General features: G+C 43.0%; 1 protein-coding gene across 2 annotated transcripts in view; it reads left to right on the forward strand.

The window, feature by feature from the left end:
* The window catches only part of adamtsl5 (ADAMTS like 5), a 42,256-nt gene that overhangs the window by 20,730 nt on the left and 3,484 nt on the right, over nt 1-18,042 (forward strand). For both annotated transcript variants that reach the window (XM_010877565.5, XM_010877593.4), the window contains exons 5-10: nt 1,818-1,920; nt 2,086-2,213; nt 9,197-9,317; nt 14,956-15,042; nt 16,553-16,716; nt 16,962-17,157. In XM_010877565.5, coding sequence (XP_010875867.2) covers nt 1,818-1,920; nt 2,086-2,213; nt 9,197-9,317; nt 14,956-15,042; nt 16,553-16,716; nt 16,962-17,157 — 799 coding nt within the window. The remainder of the gene's footprint in view (nt 1-1,817; nt 1,921-2,085; nt 2,214-9,196; nt 9,318-14,955; nt 15,043-16,552; nt 16,717-16,961; nt 17,158-18,042) is intronic.

The following is an 18,042-nucleotide window of genomic DNA, read 5'->3' on the forward strand; positions in this document are numbered from 1 at the left end:
TGGGCCAAAATACCAGCAACGGTGTGTGAAAACCTTGTGAAGACTTACAGAAAACGTTTGAGCTCTGTTATATACCCTTTGTTGGCAATGACAAAGTATTGATATGAACTTTTGTTATTAACCAAATACTTATTTTCCACCATAATTAACCAATATATTCATTAAAAATCCTACAAAGTTCTGGAGAACCTGCACGATTGGTGGCTGACTAAATACTTTTTTGCCCCACTGTAGAGATTGAACATAAGCGGTCCGAGAACTGATCCCTGTGGAACTCTGCATGTCATAGCTACCCTATCAGAATCAAGATTACCAATGGTGACAAAGTAACTCCGGCCATCTAGACAAGAACTGAACCAATCAAGGACTGTCCTTGAGAGTCCTACTCAATCTTCCAGCCTATCTATAAGTGTCAAATTCTGCACTGAGATCTAATAGAATCAGAACTGTTATTTTATCAGAATCAGTATTCAGCCGTATATCATTTAAAACTTTAATCAGGGCTGTTTCAGTACTGTGGTGAGGTCGGAAACCTGACTGAAATTTGTCTAAGAGACCGTTTGAGGTCACAAAATTGCTGGGTTGATTGAAGACAACCTTCTCAATGATCTTGGCTATAAAAGGGAGATTTGATACAGGTCTATAGTTGTTCATTATAGATGCATCCAGTGTTCTCTTTTTTAATAGGGGCTTAATGGCAGCTGTTTTTTGAGACATTGGGAAAATGCCTGATTGCAGAGAGCTATTAACTATTTGCTGTAGGTCCATTGTTATAGAGTTAATTTTTATTTTTTTAAAGTCTGATGGCGTTGCATCGAGACAGCATGTGGAAGCTTTAAGATGTCGAACTGTTTCTTCTAGGGATTTTTTATCAATTGTATTAAATTGCGACATTATAATAACCAAGTTATGTCTTGGTGGTCGTGGTGACAGTACAGAGTCCTTGTTAGACTGTGTAGTTCTGATGGTCCGTCTAATACTAATTTTTTCAATAAAGAAACAAGCACATTCATTACATTTCACAGTGGACATGAGTTCTGATGCTATCTGCTTTATTGGGTTAGTAAGCTTGTCAACCATGACAATTAGAGTGCGGGTATTGTTAATATTCTTGTTGATCATTCCCGATAAATGTTGCTGTCTAGTGAGTCAGCACAGTGTGTATGTTCAGCTTGTCACTTGCTTCTATTTATGGAAGGACTATGTTGAGTATGTGGAAGACCAATAAAGGCACGGCCTATTATAACTTTTTTTCTGTTGTCATGTGCTGTCTGCCAACAGCAAGACACAATTGTTTAGTTCCTGGTCCCCCCTGAAGTAGTCAGTTCTGCTAATGAAGGGATTCTTGTAAACAGAATCACTAAAACTTTATAAATTGTAGAGGTCTGTGCAGGTCTCATTAATGCAGATGTTCATATTATTATCAAATACTATTGAAAACGATTAAACGGGAGTGGCCCCTGGCTGGATCAGTCCAACTGGAATGATGTTCTAGCCACTCTATGTCTCTACACTACATGTATTCAACATAGAGAGTTTTATAGACCTTCATAGACCTTCAGTTAAAAGTATATGTTAGCGGTATATATTCTGGAAAATATACCTTTCTAAAGACCTTGTCATGCTTCTGACATATACACTAGAAGGCCTGACTGTCAGATGTGGGTGTGTTTAAACAGCGAGTCAATATTAGGTCTAGTGATATAATGTAACTCTATACATAAGGCCGGGTGTTGAGGCGTTGCAGTGTGTTGAGGCGGTATCTGTATGTGTGAGTGCGTCAGTGCGTACTAAGCTCTCTGTGCTGCCTACTGCAGGAGTGCGCTCTTGGCTCGGAGGACTTCCGGGAGATGCAGTGTTCTGCCTACAACGACAGACCGCTGGTAGGCGGAAATTACTACAGATGGACCCCCTTTCCTGGTTGGTACAGCATGACGTGTGTGTGTGTGTGTGTGTGTGTGTGCGTCTGTCCACAGGGAAACCTGCATGTCGTTTGGCCACGCCTGTTATGACAGCCAACACTCTCCGCTGACCTGGGTATTCCCAACTACTGTGACTGTCCAGCCCTCTACCCCTCTTTTTTAGGGTCTAACCCATGTGAGTTGAGCTGTCTGGCGCTGGGCCACAAATTCTATTACAACTTTGGTCGCGTCCTGGATGGCACCGCCTGTGGTACAGAACCAAGAGGTGTTTGTGTCAATGGGAAATGCTTGGTAAGTTACAGTGTTGGTTGCGTTCATGTGTGTGAATGTGTGTGTGTGTGTGAGCTCATGCCTGGGTGCGTGTGTGTTGTGTTTGGGTGGGATCCAAGTCTTTCAATACTTGTGGGAACTAGAAGTACCCTAAAAAGTAGGATGAACAATTGGGGGTCAACCAAACAAAATTGGGCAGTCCCAGAACCAGGAGTCAGTTTTCATCAGTTCTTCATGTAAGTCATTAAATCATGAAAAAACTTAGCCGGCAAACCTATCTTTCCAAAAGAACTCGAATGAACGGGACATCGTGTAACTTCGTCTAGTGGAAAATTCTGCCTGACCTGGCTTAAAGGCAGAGACACAAGTGCAATAAACAACAAGAGGTGTAATCCATTGTGCTCTGCTCATATTCACCATCCAGACTTGGGTTGACCACAGGATCCCAAAGTCAGAACCTACCTGAACGCTCACAGTGGGAACCACACAAGGTTTTCTGCTGCTACCTGTTAGTGAAAAGGAAAATTATGACTTAGGGGTTAGTTTCAGGGAAATGTTTTGAATAAGGGTATTTTAAGTTTAGGCAGTACTGGCTTGGTTTAAGGTTAAGTTTAGTCATGAAGGTTAGATTAGGGTTAGGGTTAGATTAAGGTTAGGGATAGTGTAATGGTTAGGGGATAGGGAACATTAAATATTAGTTTCCTGTTCACCACAGGAATAGAAAAACAAAAATGTGTGTGTTTGTGTCCACTATGAATGCAGGTGGTTTTCCTGCAGAATGTGTCCCCCTTTAGCTCTCTCTGTCTTTCGCTCTCTCGCTCACTCTCTCTTTCTTTATCCCTCACTCACTCTCTGTCTCTCTTGCCTCCCCTCCTCTCTGTTTCTCTATCTGGCTGGACAGTGTTTTGACTGGTTTGTCCATTTCGATTTTGTTCCCTCGGGAGCAGCACAGTCCATGCTGTGTGTCGGGACCAGAGTGCACTTCTGTGGTCTCGGCCCATCAGATGTTATTAAAACCTTCACATCTGCACTGAGCCCATGGCCTGATTTTAAATCAGCGTTTCAGAGTACTGATCCAGAATCGCCATCAGTGTAATGGCAGGCAAACAGTTTACTGTCCATGATTAACTTGCATGGCAGTTTACCTCACTTTCTGGGAAAAGGCTTTAAAAGTATAGGGAGCTTTCATTTCTGTTTAGTGCAATTGGTAATCAGAGTTCACCCTATCATCTTCTCACCACTACACCACTGATCTGCACATACAATGTAAGTCATTGTGATCTAAATGTCTAAACTAATTGGAGCTCAACAGTCTTACTTAACCATGGCCCTCTGCCATACAATCACTCATGAATAGACCTGTCTCCTCATCACACACACAACCATGTATACCCACAAACAAACACACACACACACACACACACGTAGTTACTCTATCTACACCACAGAACACACTAGCAGATGCATGAGATTGGAGTTTGAGGCTTTTGGTTATTAGTACATTGTCAAATCCAAAAGTGTGTGTGTGTGAAGTGTGGGGTGTGGTTGTGTCTGTGTGTGTGTGTGTGTGTTCTGTGGTGTAGATAGAGTTGTGTCTGTCCGTACGTGTTTGTGTACGTTTATTTCTTGTCCGAGGTCACGGGGGGCGTGGTGAAAACAGGAAGCAGATGCAGTCCAGCTGGACTGGAAGGCAGTGTGACACAGACAGAGGCCAGGGATGCGTAGTACACAAAACTGCGAAGGCTTGTGCGTTTGTGTGTATGTGTGGGTGTGGGATGCTCAAAGTATTGGATTGATGTCTGTGTGTGTATTAATTATAGCAGCAGCAGGACATGGTGTCAGCACTGAGCGTGTAGGTGTGTGGTGTGTGTGGGTATGTGTGTCTGTTTGTATTAGTGAGTGTGTAGGTATGTGTGTGTATCTGTATTAGTGAGTGTGTGGGTATGTGTGTGTCTGTTTGTATTAGTGAGTGTGTGTATCTGTATCAGTGATTGTGTGTGTATCTGTATTAGTGAGTGTGGGTATGTGTGTGTATTTGTATTAGTGAGTGTGTGGGTATGTGTGTGTCTGTTTGTATTAGTGAGTGTGTGTATCTGTATTAGTGATTGTGTGTGTATCTGTATTAGTGAGTGTAGGTATGTGTGTGTATTTGTATTAGTGAGTGTGTGGGTATGTGTGTGTATCTGTATCAGTGAGTGTGTGGGTGTGTGTGGGTATGTGTGTGTATCTGTATCAGTGAGTGTGTGTGGGTATGTGTGTGTATATGTATCAGTGAGTGTGTGGGTATCTGTATCAGTGAGTATGTGGGTATGTGTGTATCTGTATCAGGTAGTGAGTGTGTAGGTATGTGTGTGTATCTGTGTTAGTGAGTGTGTAGGTATGTGTGTGTATCTGTGTTAGTGAGTGTGTAGGTATGTGTGTGTATCTGTGTTAGTGAGTGTGTAGGTATGTGTGTGTATCTGTGTTAGTGAGTGTGTGGGTATGTGTGTATCTGTATCAGTGAGTGTGTGTGGGTATGTGTGTGTATCTGTATCAGTGAGTATGTGGGTATGTGTGTGTATCTGTATCAGTGAGTATGTGGGTATGTGTGTATCTGTATCAGTTAGTGAGTGTGTAGGTATGTGTGTGTATCTGTGTTAGTGAGTGTGTAGGTATGTGTGTGTATCTGTGTTAGTGAGTGTGTAGGTATGTGTGTGTATCTGTGTTAGTGAGTGTGTAGGTATGTGTGTGTATCTGTGTTAGTGAGTGTGTAGGTATGTGTGTGTATCTGTGTTAGTGAGTGTGTAGGTATGTGTGTGTATCTGTGTTAGTGAGTGTGTGGGTATGTGTGTGTATCTGTATCAGTGAGTGTGTAGGTATGTGTGTGTATCTGTGTTAGTGAGTGTGTGGGTATGTGTGTGTATCTGTGTTAGTGAGTGTGTAGGTATGTGTGTGTATCTGTGTTAGTGAGTGTGTAGGTATGTGTGTGTATCTGTGTTAGTGAGTGTGTAGGTATGTGTGCATGAATGTGCCTTCAGTTGAGCTGAGTTGGTGGAGGTAGTCAGGTCAGTTGTTCAGCAGTCTACTGGTTGAAGATGGAAAGTATCTCGTCTCCCAGTATGGGACCCTGTGTTTCATTACAGTCCCTGTCTGACCAGTGGTACACAAATGAACAGCACATGGTTGGAGTGAGGTCCTTGATAACACTCTGGAGTGTCATCAGACATTGGTTAAATGCACTTATTAGAGCCAAACAACACAGGAGAGTTACTTTATGTCCATACTTTATGTGATGTTGCTGTAATTCAGTTGACTTCCACAGGGTGGAAGCAATTTAGGGATATCTCCTTTATGTTCCACCGTGTCCACACAGCCAGGAACTTGTCATGGACCATTGAAGCCTGCAGTGTTTTTAAAAGCACTGAGAAGTGACTGTACTCCCTACAGCAACTAAGGAATTTGGCAAGCCACCCTGGGCCCTCTCCAAAATGTGTCTAAGGACACATCCCTGCGGGGCCCCGTGAAAGTGTTGTTGCCAGTCCTCACAGCCTGAGGACTGTCCCCAGAGGCATTAGAGGAATTAGATCAAATGCATTATGATAGGGCAGTGATCACTTATAGTTCTATGTGCTTATTATTGTGTTTTCAACAAATGTGATGCTATTAGACAAAACGTCAGTGATGTAACCCAAGGTCATCTGGTGTTTCTCAGAATGTTCGTTGCAGTGGTGAATAGGATCGCTGAGAGTTGGCAGCCAGTGATGATTCCCATGTCAGGCCATTGTGATCCTGAGGTGAATCATGAACTGCAGCTGTTGTGGTTGTCCCCTGTGGCTGGTCGCCACGGTGCCGATCCAGGGTCACTTTAATCAGCTTGTGATGTTTGGAGCCGTAAACCTTACTCCGAAGACACTCCGAAGCCGATATAGTATCTTTGGGCAGTGTTTATGTGTTTTGGACCTCTTCCTGTACCTCCTTCTAGCTGGTCTCCTTCCTGTCATGGTCCGCGGTCGGTACTGGTACCATCAAGGCCTTACATTAGTTCAGATCTTGCTCTCTGACTGAGTTTCTCTAGGTTTCCCTGGAGACAAGGGTCGATTTCGTCTTGGGAGCAGGAGAGGTGGCCACTTCTTTCCTAACAGCTGTTAGGGGAATCCAAAGGCATTTGTTAAAAAGGAAAAACCCTTCTTCTGTACCACTGACCTCAACACGAGGTATTGAGCTGCTTCCTGAGGAGGTTATGTTGCATTACCAGGATTGCTCGCTTTTCCTCATTTGCCTCCTTGAACTGCCGTCTCAAGGTTTTGAACTAGTGCCAGAGCTGGTGAGTCTTTGGCGCTCTACTTCCTTCTGTTGTATGGTTCACTCAATGTTACTTCTCCCTGCCAAATCTCTGCAGCCATGCTACCAATCTGTCCACAGACGTTTGCCTGCGTCATCGTTGGCTGTTGCTTCAAGAACTTTTGTCAGCACGCTCACTGAACCGGACTGAACTATTTTCTCCGTATTAACTAGAGGCCACTTGACCCACCTTAGTTCCGTGGCTCTGTGGAGAGTTGGAGATCAGATCACTTGAAGAATCCAGACAGTGTGGAGGGACCTCAGGCTTAGCTCTTCCTGCATCTCACCAGGAGTGGTTCCTGTGCTCTGGGTTGCAGTCATTGCCCCGTGCACGCCTTTAATCCTGGCCTGGTGGAAATTCAGGCCATGCAGGCTCTCGCCGACCTTCCCACAGACACACTCTATACCTTCAGTCATTATCCCAATGCCAAGTGTCAGTGTTGTGTGGTCCATATTTGCCCCCCACCATGGCAAACCTGTAAGTAGCTCTGTAGCTTGATGCGGGTGTATTACTCTTGGAAAATTCTGGTTAGTCTGCCAACCCCTACTACCCCGGTTACTTTCTGTGCCGTCTGCTTTGCTTCCAGCTGTCATCACTCTGTTCTCCGTAGTCAAGGAGTCTGTTCATGGTTGTCACTGGTTGGCCCAGTTCAACGTTGGAAAACACTACATTGGGATGCACTTGGACACATCATCAGTAATATAAGCTGAGGTCAGCGGGTGTTTCAGCTCTTTCAACATCAGACAGCCTTGCCCAGGCGACCAAGCCAGGGTTGATCAAGCCCCGACTTGTGTCCGAGTAGCAGATTGTCTTCGCCCAACAGATCAGTGGAATGTAATTCTACACGAAGATAAATAAAGGAACACATTTTTTTCTGAACTAATCCAAAATGCTAGTTGTACCAGTTGCACTCATTAGTAAAATAGCTTTGTTGTACTTGTGGATGGTTTCTGTAATCTCATTCATTTATCTTTATCACCATGACAGTTATTCTAAATAGAGAGTGCTGGCTGTCCACATTGTAACATTTTCTGATAGCTTGTTGATCCCAATGATTTCATGAACTCAGATTTGTCTGGATGTGTGGGAGTGCTTGGGAGTGTGTGTATGTGTGTGTGGTTGGGTGTGTGTTTTCTGGGGGCAAAACAGAGGCCACCAAACTCTAAGCTCTGGCCCTTTGCCACAGAATACTGAACCTAAGTGGTTCTTGCAGGACAGTGAACAAATGTTCAAGCAGCAGAGACACACAATGGACATGCGCACACACACACACACACGTTCACAAACACACATGCGCGCACACACTCTCAACCTGGCTGCTTATTGCGGTTGGGTCCTGTTACATCCCGCTGTATCCTGTTGTGTGCAAAGATTGTCTACATGTGCACACGTGTGTGTGTGGGGTGGTATATAATTATATATATTAGATTGCTGGTTTCTACTTTGAAACCTCCTACTTCATATGTTCTCTGCACAACAGTAGGTGGAAGGTGTAGACTGTAATCTATTGCTGGGGTGTTGCAAGAAAACCAGCCATTTTATATATACTGTATACACACACACACACACACACGCATGCACGCACAGACAGACAGAAGCAGGCACTGAAATGCAGAGTCCCACTTGATACACCACTCTCTCAGCTCTGATAACTAGAATCATGTTATGGTGCTTCTGACTCCCCTCTCCTGTCCTCTGCTCCTCTCCCCTCCTCTCCTGTCCTCTGCTCCTCTCCCCCCTCTCCCGTTCTCTTCTCACCCCCCCCCCCCCCCCCCCCCTCCGCTCACCTCACTCCTCAGTTCCTCTTTGTTCCACTGTGGTATGTCGAAACAAATACCCACAGGGGAGATGTGTGTGTACCTACACTTTCACTTGGGTTTCTGTGTGTGTGATTCACATCTATGTGTACATGTGGGGACCTGAAGTCCCCAGAAAGATAATAAAAGCTGAAAAAGTTTTTCGGCAGGTCCGCACCAAAGAAAATGGTATTTAGGTAAAAACCTACAATTGGGCATAGTTTTTGAATTCTGGTTTATTTTAGGTTTAAGCAAAACTTGATAGGCTTAACTGTTTGGGCTAGGTTATTTTTTGGCATAAAAGTTAGGTTACAGAGTTTAGGGTTAGGTTTAGGGCTAGGGAACATGAATTCCTGGGTCAGGGTTAGGTCCCAGGTCGCCACAAGGATAAAAAGACTTAGATGTGTGTGTCCTTATTCCTGCATGTTGTGTGTGTGAGTGGGAATCAGTGTGAACTTAAGGTGGATTGGGGCCACTTGGTGCCTTTCCAAGCATCCTGACAGCACCATAAAGACAGAGGTTAAAGGACACTGGCCTCTCTAGAATTCTTAGAGTTAGCTGGTCATAGCGTAAAACCCCTGCTGCCTAACCTGACATAACCCGTAGAGAACCGAGCAAAAGAACGTGCTTCAGCAGATGGAGTGTGAAAGGAGGGACAGGTCATAATCAGAACCACCTTACTTGGTGTTAGGGACCCTGTTCACTTTAGCGCCGTATGGGACAGCATTAACATACAGTTAGGTATGGACAGTTGAATAATCAATACGGACTGCTTATGTCGCTTATGCCTAGAACCGGCCCTGCTTACAGTAATCGTGTTTTGGGTGTGTATATGAGCATCCCCTCCGTCTTCTGAACGCTGTCTGTGTGCTGGGTGTGTTGTGCAGACACCCGGGTGTGACCTGATCCTGGACTCTCAGAAAAAGGAGGATGCCTGTATGGTGTGTGGAGGTCAGAACACCACCTGTCTGCACCACAGGAGTGTGTACCAGAATTCACAAGGAGCAGGTAAATACAACACACACACACACACACACACACACACACACACAGAGATTGCTTGGTCCGCAGCATAGACCGAGCCAAATGAATGTCCAGTGTTAACATTAACGGTGCTCGATTCCAATTCATGTTGATCCAATATTCTGTTCTTCAAACAGAATACTAACGGAAGGTTGTGCTACAGTAGACCCATCAGGGTTCAGTGAGTGTGTGAGTAGGTGTGTGGGTGTTTTTTAGGTCATGAGTATAGTAAAACCAGAAGAAATTGGACTCATGGGGACCTTTTGCTGGTCCCCATGAGGTAAGTCTGTTTCTGGCTCAGGGTTTAGGTTTAGCGTCAAACTTCATTTTAGGGTTAGATTTGGGGTTTTTTAAGGTCCAGGTGTTGTTGGTTAAGTTTAGGCTTAAGGTTAGGCATGACATCTAGGTAAGATTTAGGCATAAATGTTACTTTATTGAGGTTAAGGTTAGGGTTAGGTTCAGATTTGGGTACGGGTTAGGTTAAGGTTAGGGTTAGGGTAAATGTTAGGGTTAGGGTTAGGTTTAGGGTTAAGATTAGGGCAAGGGAGAATGCAATTTCTATTTTCTGGTCCCCATGAGGATAGCCATACAAACGTGTGTGTGTGTGTGTGTGTGTGTGTGTGTGTAAAAAGTAGAGGCCACCAAAATAAGCTTTGGAGCTCCAGCACATCATTATTAATCTGAGTGCTTTCGGTAGGACAGTGACTGGGTGTTCAAACAGCAGAGAATCACCCTCAAAAGGCAATAAACTCACTTTTAGAAACTCACTCAAAAGGCAATAGCCTCACTCTTTCTTAGTCTACAGATGGATGAATTGACTCAGGCATGCAAACACCAGTATACCTTCATTCATATCCACTCTCCCACCCACAGACACACAAACACACATTTAAATTCATATTACATAAACGTTTAAATGACTTTAAATGATTTTTTATAATTCATTTTAAGTATCCTTTAAATTACATTTTTCCCTAACCCTAAAACGAACCTTAAACTAACCCCAGAAATATTTTAAACCTAACTCTAATATCTAAACCTGAACTAAATGCCTGACATTAGTTCTAATACCAAGCCTAAAGAAATAAAATTTTTAAGTGAGGGCACCTCACTTTGATAGGAATTTGAGTACACACACACACACACACACACAGCCAACACTTCTGACGTGTGATTTGGCCCAGCACTCCTTACTGAAACAGAATACTCTCTTCGGTTTTCACCGCGTGTAGGCACAGTAACTGAGGAGAAACTGTACAGCTTCACAATGCCTCAGTTTGAGACAGGTGACAACATGGTGACAATGGCCACTTTGTTTGGGTGTTGTTTGGGGCGGGCTGGGGTGCCTTCTGCCTTCCCGCAGCTGTGTCCAAACTTAAGACCACTGGGCACAATCAGTACTCCCCAACTGGGTCAAAAAGGCAAGGGCCCAGAAAACTCATCACAGTCAAGCTGTAACACTATAAGCCGATCTTCTTCAAGAAGGGAATCTTGAGCTCACAAAATGATGATTGGTCACCGTTTGGATTTGTAACATATGAAACTGATTGCTAAAAAAGATTATAATGACCAAACCGTTTGACCTTGGACAATGTTTGAGGATGCAGTACAAACTACTGGTAGAATTTATGCAAAAGGTCTGTAGTGTACTTATGGTGTGTGAAGACATTTGTTCCAGTACAGCGAACCAGATTAAATAATCGTTGTGGTCAAGCTATAACTCTGTACCCTTAACTGCTGGTCAACTGTCTAACACCCTCACTCATGATTGGTAATACAGCCTGCTGCTGAACTCTACTTCATAGGCACATTTGAGGTTCGTTGGTGTAACTGTGAAGGCCTTTGTTCAGTCGTAGCACCAACACAGTAATAACTTTAGAACTCTAAAGCCGTGTACAGTATAATTAACATGTAGGGGTTGCTACATTTCCCAGTAGATCATTTTGTAGTAAAACGTTTTTAAAAATGTAATACTCTCCCGCAGTGCTGGAGAATTGTGCACCAACAGTGTGATAAAATTACGATGGCACCTCTGTTCATAAAAATAAATATCAACAAGGTGTTAGTCCCATAGAAGAACTTGAGAAATATCCATCTTGGTGCTCTACTTTCACATCGGCAGCTGGGAAGCAGTAAAGATGTCATCTGCTTTTGGCCCACTACTTCAATTATCACTCTCTAAATGTCCATGCGTTTTGCTCTGTGGTGAAATATCAATCAAATGTATTTATAAGGCCCTTTTTACAACAGCAGTTGTCACAAAGTGCTTTACAGAGAAACCCGGCCTTAAACTCCAAGGAGCAAACAACAGTTGTGTTGAATTTCAGTGGCTAGGAAAAACTCCCTAAGAAGGCCAAATTTTAGGAAGAAACCTAGAGAGGACCCAGGCTCAGAGGGGTGACCAGTCCTCTTCTGGCTGTGCCGGGTGAGATATTAAGAGTCCAATTGGAATAATTAATACATTTCTCTGGGCTAAATCCAGAGTCTATTTGATTTTAGACAAGGTCAAAAGTATGACCAGTTGGACAAGGACCGGGACAGCAACGGGCCCCCCAAACCAGGTACTCAGCAGGTGTGGACCAGGACCGCATCTCCTCCTAAAATGTAAAACTAAAGGAGACTGAGAAAAGTTAGAAGTGCTTTCCTCATATCCCCCAGCACAATAATATAGCAGCGTAACACCTTGGAACTGAGACGGGGGGGGGGGGTCCGGCGACTCTGTGGCCCTACCCGGGGGAGGCCCCGGACAGGGCCCAACAGGCAGGAAATCAATCCACCCACCAACCACAACCCCCCTGAATGAGGGCCGAGTATTGCCAGCAGCATACAGCCCAATTGCACAAGTGCGCAACAGAGAGTCAACAACAAGCGAGTGACTCTTCCCCCGAAAGGCATTGGAGGGAGGGCATCCCAGTGGCGACGAGAGCCCACCTGGCAAGACAGCAAGGGTGGACAGTATCAAGCCTACTGGTCACCTTCATGCCCCCAGGCCAGGCAACCCCTAACTATAAACCGTGCTGTAGAGATGAGTTTTTAGTAGACACTTGAAAGTTTGCACTGAGTTTGCATTTCTAACCTTTATTGGCAGATCATTCCACAGTAGTGGAGCTCTATGAGAAAAGGCCCTGCCTCCGGCTGTTTATTTAGAAATTCTAGGTACAATTAAAAGGCCTGCATCTTGCGATCGTAGGTTACATGTAGGTATGTATGGCTGGATCATTTCAGCAAGGTAAGTAGGAGCAAGTATGTATTGATTTATTGGTTAAGAGTAAAACCTTAAAATCAGCCCTAACCCTAACAGGCAGCCAATGTAAGGACGCTAGGACAGGAGTGATGTGTTAAAAAAAAATTGCACTAGTTAGGATTCTAGCAGCCGTGTGCAGCACTAATTGAAATGTATTTATAAATGTGTCTGGATAACCAGAGAGAAGAGCATTGCAGTAATCTAGTCTAGAAGTAACGAAAGCATGGATACATTTTTCTGCATCAGTTTTTAATAGAACGTTGAATGTTTCGAAGATGAAAATAAGCAACTCTTGAGACATATTTTATATGTTCTTCAAAGGAGAGGTCAGGGTCAAGGGTAACGCCAAGGTTTCTTATAGTTTTTGGGATACGACCATGCAGCCGTCGAGGTTCACAGTGAGATCTGCTAACAACGCTCTTTGTTTCTTGGGTCCTAAAACGAGCATTTCTGTTTTGTCTTTAGGAAGGCATTCCGTTTTTTACACATCCAGAGGAAAGGGAGCAATGTATTATGTTCAGCATTGGCTGAGCTAGCACAGGAAATAGCTCCTTAAGTAATTTTGTTGGAATCGGGTCTAGCTGACAGTTTGTGGGTTTAGAACTCATTACAAATTGAGTAAATGTGTCGAGTGATGTGGTATCAAAAAATTCAAGTGTCCCCATTGACACCTGGTCAGGGAGGTTCAGGAAATGTTTAGGACAACTGAGATTTTGAGGACCATAACTATTTAAGGAGGAGTCAGTTATTTGTTTTCTAATGGTGATGAACTTTTCATCAAAGTAGTTCATGAATTCGTTACAACTAAAGTAAAGACCCACTTCACTTGCTAAGCTTTTCTTTTTTGTTAACTTTGCAACTGTATCAAAGATACATTTTTGATTTGTTTTTGTTCACCTCAATCAGGTTGGAGATATAAGCTGATCGAGTGAGTGAGTGATTTTCGGTATTGTAGTATACTGTCTATCCAGGCTAGTCTAAATACTTCCAACTTGGTGGAGCACCACTTTCGCTCCAATTTTCTGGAGGCTTGCTTAAGTGCTCTAGTATTGTCTGTGTACCAAGGAGCAAGTTTTTGTTGCGCATTTCTTTTGTTTTTAGTGGTGCAACTGTGTCTAATGTATTTCGCAGTGTTGAGTTTAGATCCTCTATTTGATCGTTTACAGATTTATTTACTCTGTCGTTAATGAGCGAACTTGTAAGAATATCAAGGAATTTATTTGTAGTCTGAGAATTTTTAGTACGGCTTTTGAAACTCGTTTGCGGAGCAAGTGGATTTCTTGTTTTAACGGTAAATGTAATAAGAAAGTGATCCGATAATCCAGGATTTTGAGGGAAAATTATTAGATCTACAATATCTATTTCTCGTGACTGGACTAAATCTAAGGTGTGATTGTGGCAATGTGTTGGACCTGAGACATGTTGGATAAAACCCATTGAGTCAATTATGGCTTCAAAGGCTTTTTGAAGAGGATCATTGGACTTTTCCATATGAATATTGAAATCGACAAAAATTTGAATACTATCTGCCATGACTACAAGGTTAGACAAGAATTCTGGAAACTCATTGAGGAACATTGTGTATGACCCGGGGGCCTATAAATAGTAAAACGTATTTATCGGCCTGGTTAACTTTCATGAGTAAAACTTCACAAGATTGAAACTCAGTGATGTGTTTGAGAGTAAATGTATATTTACTGTCATAAATATTAGCGACACCCCCTCCTTTTCGGGACGCACGAGGGATATGATCACTATATAACCAGGAGGAGAGGCCTCATTTAAGGCAGTGAATTAATCAGGCTTTAGCCATGTTTCACATAAACCAATAACATCTAGTTTATGATCAGAGATTAATTCATTCACTGCGACTGCCTTTGGAGCAAGGGATCTAACATTTAGGAGTCCCATTTTGAGATGCGAGGTGATACAGTCATTTTTATTTGTGACCGAGGTGGAGGAAGGCTTTATCTTAATAAGGTTGTTTTTGTTAGCACTACCTTGTTTAACTTTTCTCAGCCTGGAACGAGTCACAGTGGTAATAGGTAAAGCTGTACTAACTACTCTGGCTATGCTATCGACAGACTCCACTATGCTAGCAGGCTGGCTAACAGCCTGCAGCCTGACCTGCACCCTATCTCATGTTAAGGCTATAGGAGTGAGACTCCTGTCAATGTTCCTAGATAAATATACCTTTGGTTTTAACTTCTTAGTATTAGTTAACAGTCCCTAAATCATTAAATATTGTACAGTACCACATATTAGCAGTTGTTTATATACTTTAGATACATTATTAATGTAAACCTGTCTATCAATGAATAATTATGCTTGTCTCTTTCTGTAATATCTACATGTGATTGTCTCTGTTTTCTGTTATAGAGGGTATGTTCGAGTACAATGAAGTGGCAATGATCCCAGCCGGTGCTACTCACATCCGTGTCACCGATAACAGCAGGAACTATCTGGGTAAGAGATGGAACTATCTGGGTAAGAGATGGAACTATCTGGGTAAGAGATGGAACTATCTGGGTAAGAGATGGAACTATCTGGGTAAGAGGTGGAACTATCTGGGTAAGAGGTGGAACTATCTGGGTAAGAGGTGGAACTATCTGGGTAAGAGGTGGAACTATCTGGGTAAGAGGTGGAACTATCTGGGTAAGAGGTGGAACTATCTGGGTAAGAGGTGGAACTATCTGGGTAAGAGATGGAACTATCTGGGTAAGAGATGGAACTATCTGGGTAAGAGATGGAACTACCTGGGTAAGAGATGGAACTATCTGGGTAAGAGGTGGAACTATCTGGGTAAGAGGTGGAACTATCTGGGTAAGAGATGGAACTATCTGGGTAAGAGGTGGAACTATCTGGGTAAGAGGTGGAACTATCTGGGTAAGAGGTGGAACTATCTGGGTAAGAGGTGGAACTATCTGGGTAGAAGATATGTCTTTGAACCTTGTACTTGTGTGACTTTCTCATATTGTATGAGTGTGATCAGACACACGCATGCACACACACACACACACACACACACACACACACACCCACACACAGGGAAATCTGTCACAGAAGGGCAGCACCAATGTTCTGTGCATCACTAATTAAACTTTGATCTTTTTTATTGTCATTTGTATGTTGTCTATGAGTTTCAACCCACCCATGGTTATAGACACATTTCCTCTGAACTCACTGCCACATCCTGGCACCAGACACAGATACAGCCCTCTGGTTGATACCCAGCTGCACTCTGGCCAGGCTCTCCAGTCAACACACACCCAGAGCTGTCCATCTATTCTCACCCACATTTACAAAACCACAATGATGGGACTTCTCAAATGGAACATGTGGGGATCCCTTAACGGAACTCTATTAAAAGCTTAATCTGGCCACAGCAGGGTGGAGGAACTGTGTGGGCAAACTGGGGTTCTGGCAGGCAGGTGGAAGTACTTGGCTCTGATTTGTTTGGAGGATTTCCTCCCGAAAATAGATTTAGTCAATTTAGAACCCAATAATGTAGTAATGCTCAGGGTTTTATTTGGGCTAGGTCCCACCAACTTGGCCAAGATAAGCAAACTTTTCACTTGTCAGCTAGTAATGTTGTAATGTGCTTTCTCTAAACCTCCTCTGACATTCACAGTTTAGGTCCTTGTTATGTTACTCTGTTTGGAAAGACAATAAAGCTTATAACCTTGGTGAACTAAGATATCTGGTGTAAATTGCATGGTTGTATATAGTATTTTCCATTTAAAAGTAAATTTTTAAAGTACATTTTGTTAAGTAAACTGCAATTCCAACTCCCCTTTTCCTTATTTTCTCAACTGCAATTTCAGTTTGTTTCCTGAATAAATTGAATTTAAACAGAAGCAACACTAAACTCAGCCAAATATTAACCGTATACCATTGACAATTTCAGCTTCGGACATCTACAACATTCCCATATCCTGTACATTCCTTTGATTCATTCCTTCTCTTGTCTGTCCAGCTCTCCAGAATGGACGTTCTCAATTTGTCATCAATGGGAACTTGAAGATCAGTGTTCCTGGAGAGTACAGCATAGCAGGTACCAAGCTCTTGTACAAACGGTCTGCAGACACCTGGGAAAGCTTTGAGGTCACTGGACCAACCAAGGAGGATCTGCATGTCATGGTCAGTCTGCAGTCTGGTCTAGTATTTTCCTTCTCTTTCCAATTACGGTCCAACTGAAATGTTTTATCCGTGATTTATGATCCACATGGGCTCTATGCTTGAATATAAAACATCTCTTCAGGCTTTGTTGCTGAAACATTTACTACTAGTTACTAAAACAACGTGTTTCAAAATACATGAGGAAGATACATTTATGTGCAGGCCAGGTAGTTCATTCTAACGTCACTGGCTGTTTGTGTCTGCAGGTGTTGGCCACAGACAGAAACTCTGGGATAGAGTATGAGTATTGGCTCCCACTGGAACGCTACTCCCTGTACCATGGAAAGAGTCCGCTACGTCACAATCAGCATTCCTCTGGCTACCTCCCGTGGGATCCCCCCACCACCACCACCACCACCACCACCACCAGGCCTCCCACTGTCAGCACACAGCCATACTGGGGTAGGACCATTGTTAAAGACCCAGTTCGCCCAGGTTTACTGAATATTTAATCCATTACAGCAATAAAAGAGCAGTTCACCAAATTCCATATTGGACTTGTAAAAAGTCCACAAGTAAGTATACAATGCAATGCTGGGTTTGGGGTTGATTTTTACCACTCTCGTCAATTCATAACATTTATTAAGCAGAAGACACTGGGAGTAAACTGACCTTTTCATGGGAGGTGCTGGGTGTATTTGCATGGAGAAGACCTGCTCCTAGATTCATTCATGCTCTGTTTGAACTAGAATTCAATACATGTTGGACAAGCAGCATGGGCCTGATAGATGGATATGACATTTATTCCTAGGTATAATGACAACAAGGTTTACAACCTGATGTTAATGTTTTGGCAAAACTCTACAAAACTCTCTCTCTTCACCTTGCTAATGCGTGGAAAATATCTTCTGGAGATGTTTTATATTCCAGTTTATATAAATGGGGGAAAATATGAACAATAAACTCAGATGTAAATCTATAAACAGTTTTGTATTTCTATGAAATGGGCGCTGGTTGGAATAGAACCGACATTCAATAATAAATAAGGTATCTGTTGTAAATGACTGCGGGCGTAGACTTTGATCCCAAACTCTGCTGACTGCCATACTTTCATCTGTAACTGGTTGATGATTACAGATAGCTAAGGAATGTAGCTCTTGGAATGGATCGTCCCTCTCTTATCTTAGTGTTAGCAGTCCTAATCCCAGTACCCAATGTGCATTCTATACTGCGACAGCTGAAATGTGTACAGTTGTGTGTTTCACAGGTAATGCTTGAAAAAGCCTCCGATCTAAGAGTGTGGCATCATTTATACACTAGTTATGTATTGATTTGGTGCTGGACATA

This window comes from Esox lucius, chromosome 2 (assembly GCF_011004845.1).
Source record: "Esox lucius isolate fEsoLuc1 chromosome 2, fEsoLuc1.pri, whole genome shotgun sequence".
NCBI lineage: Eukaryota > Metazoa > Chordata > Actinopteri > Esociformes > Esocidae > Esox > Esox lucius.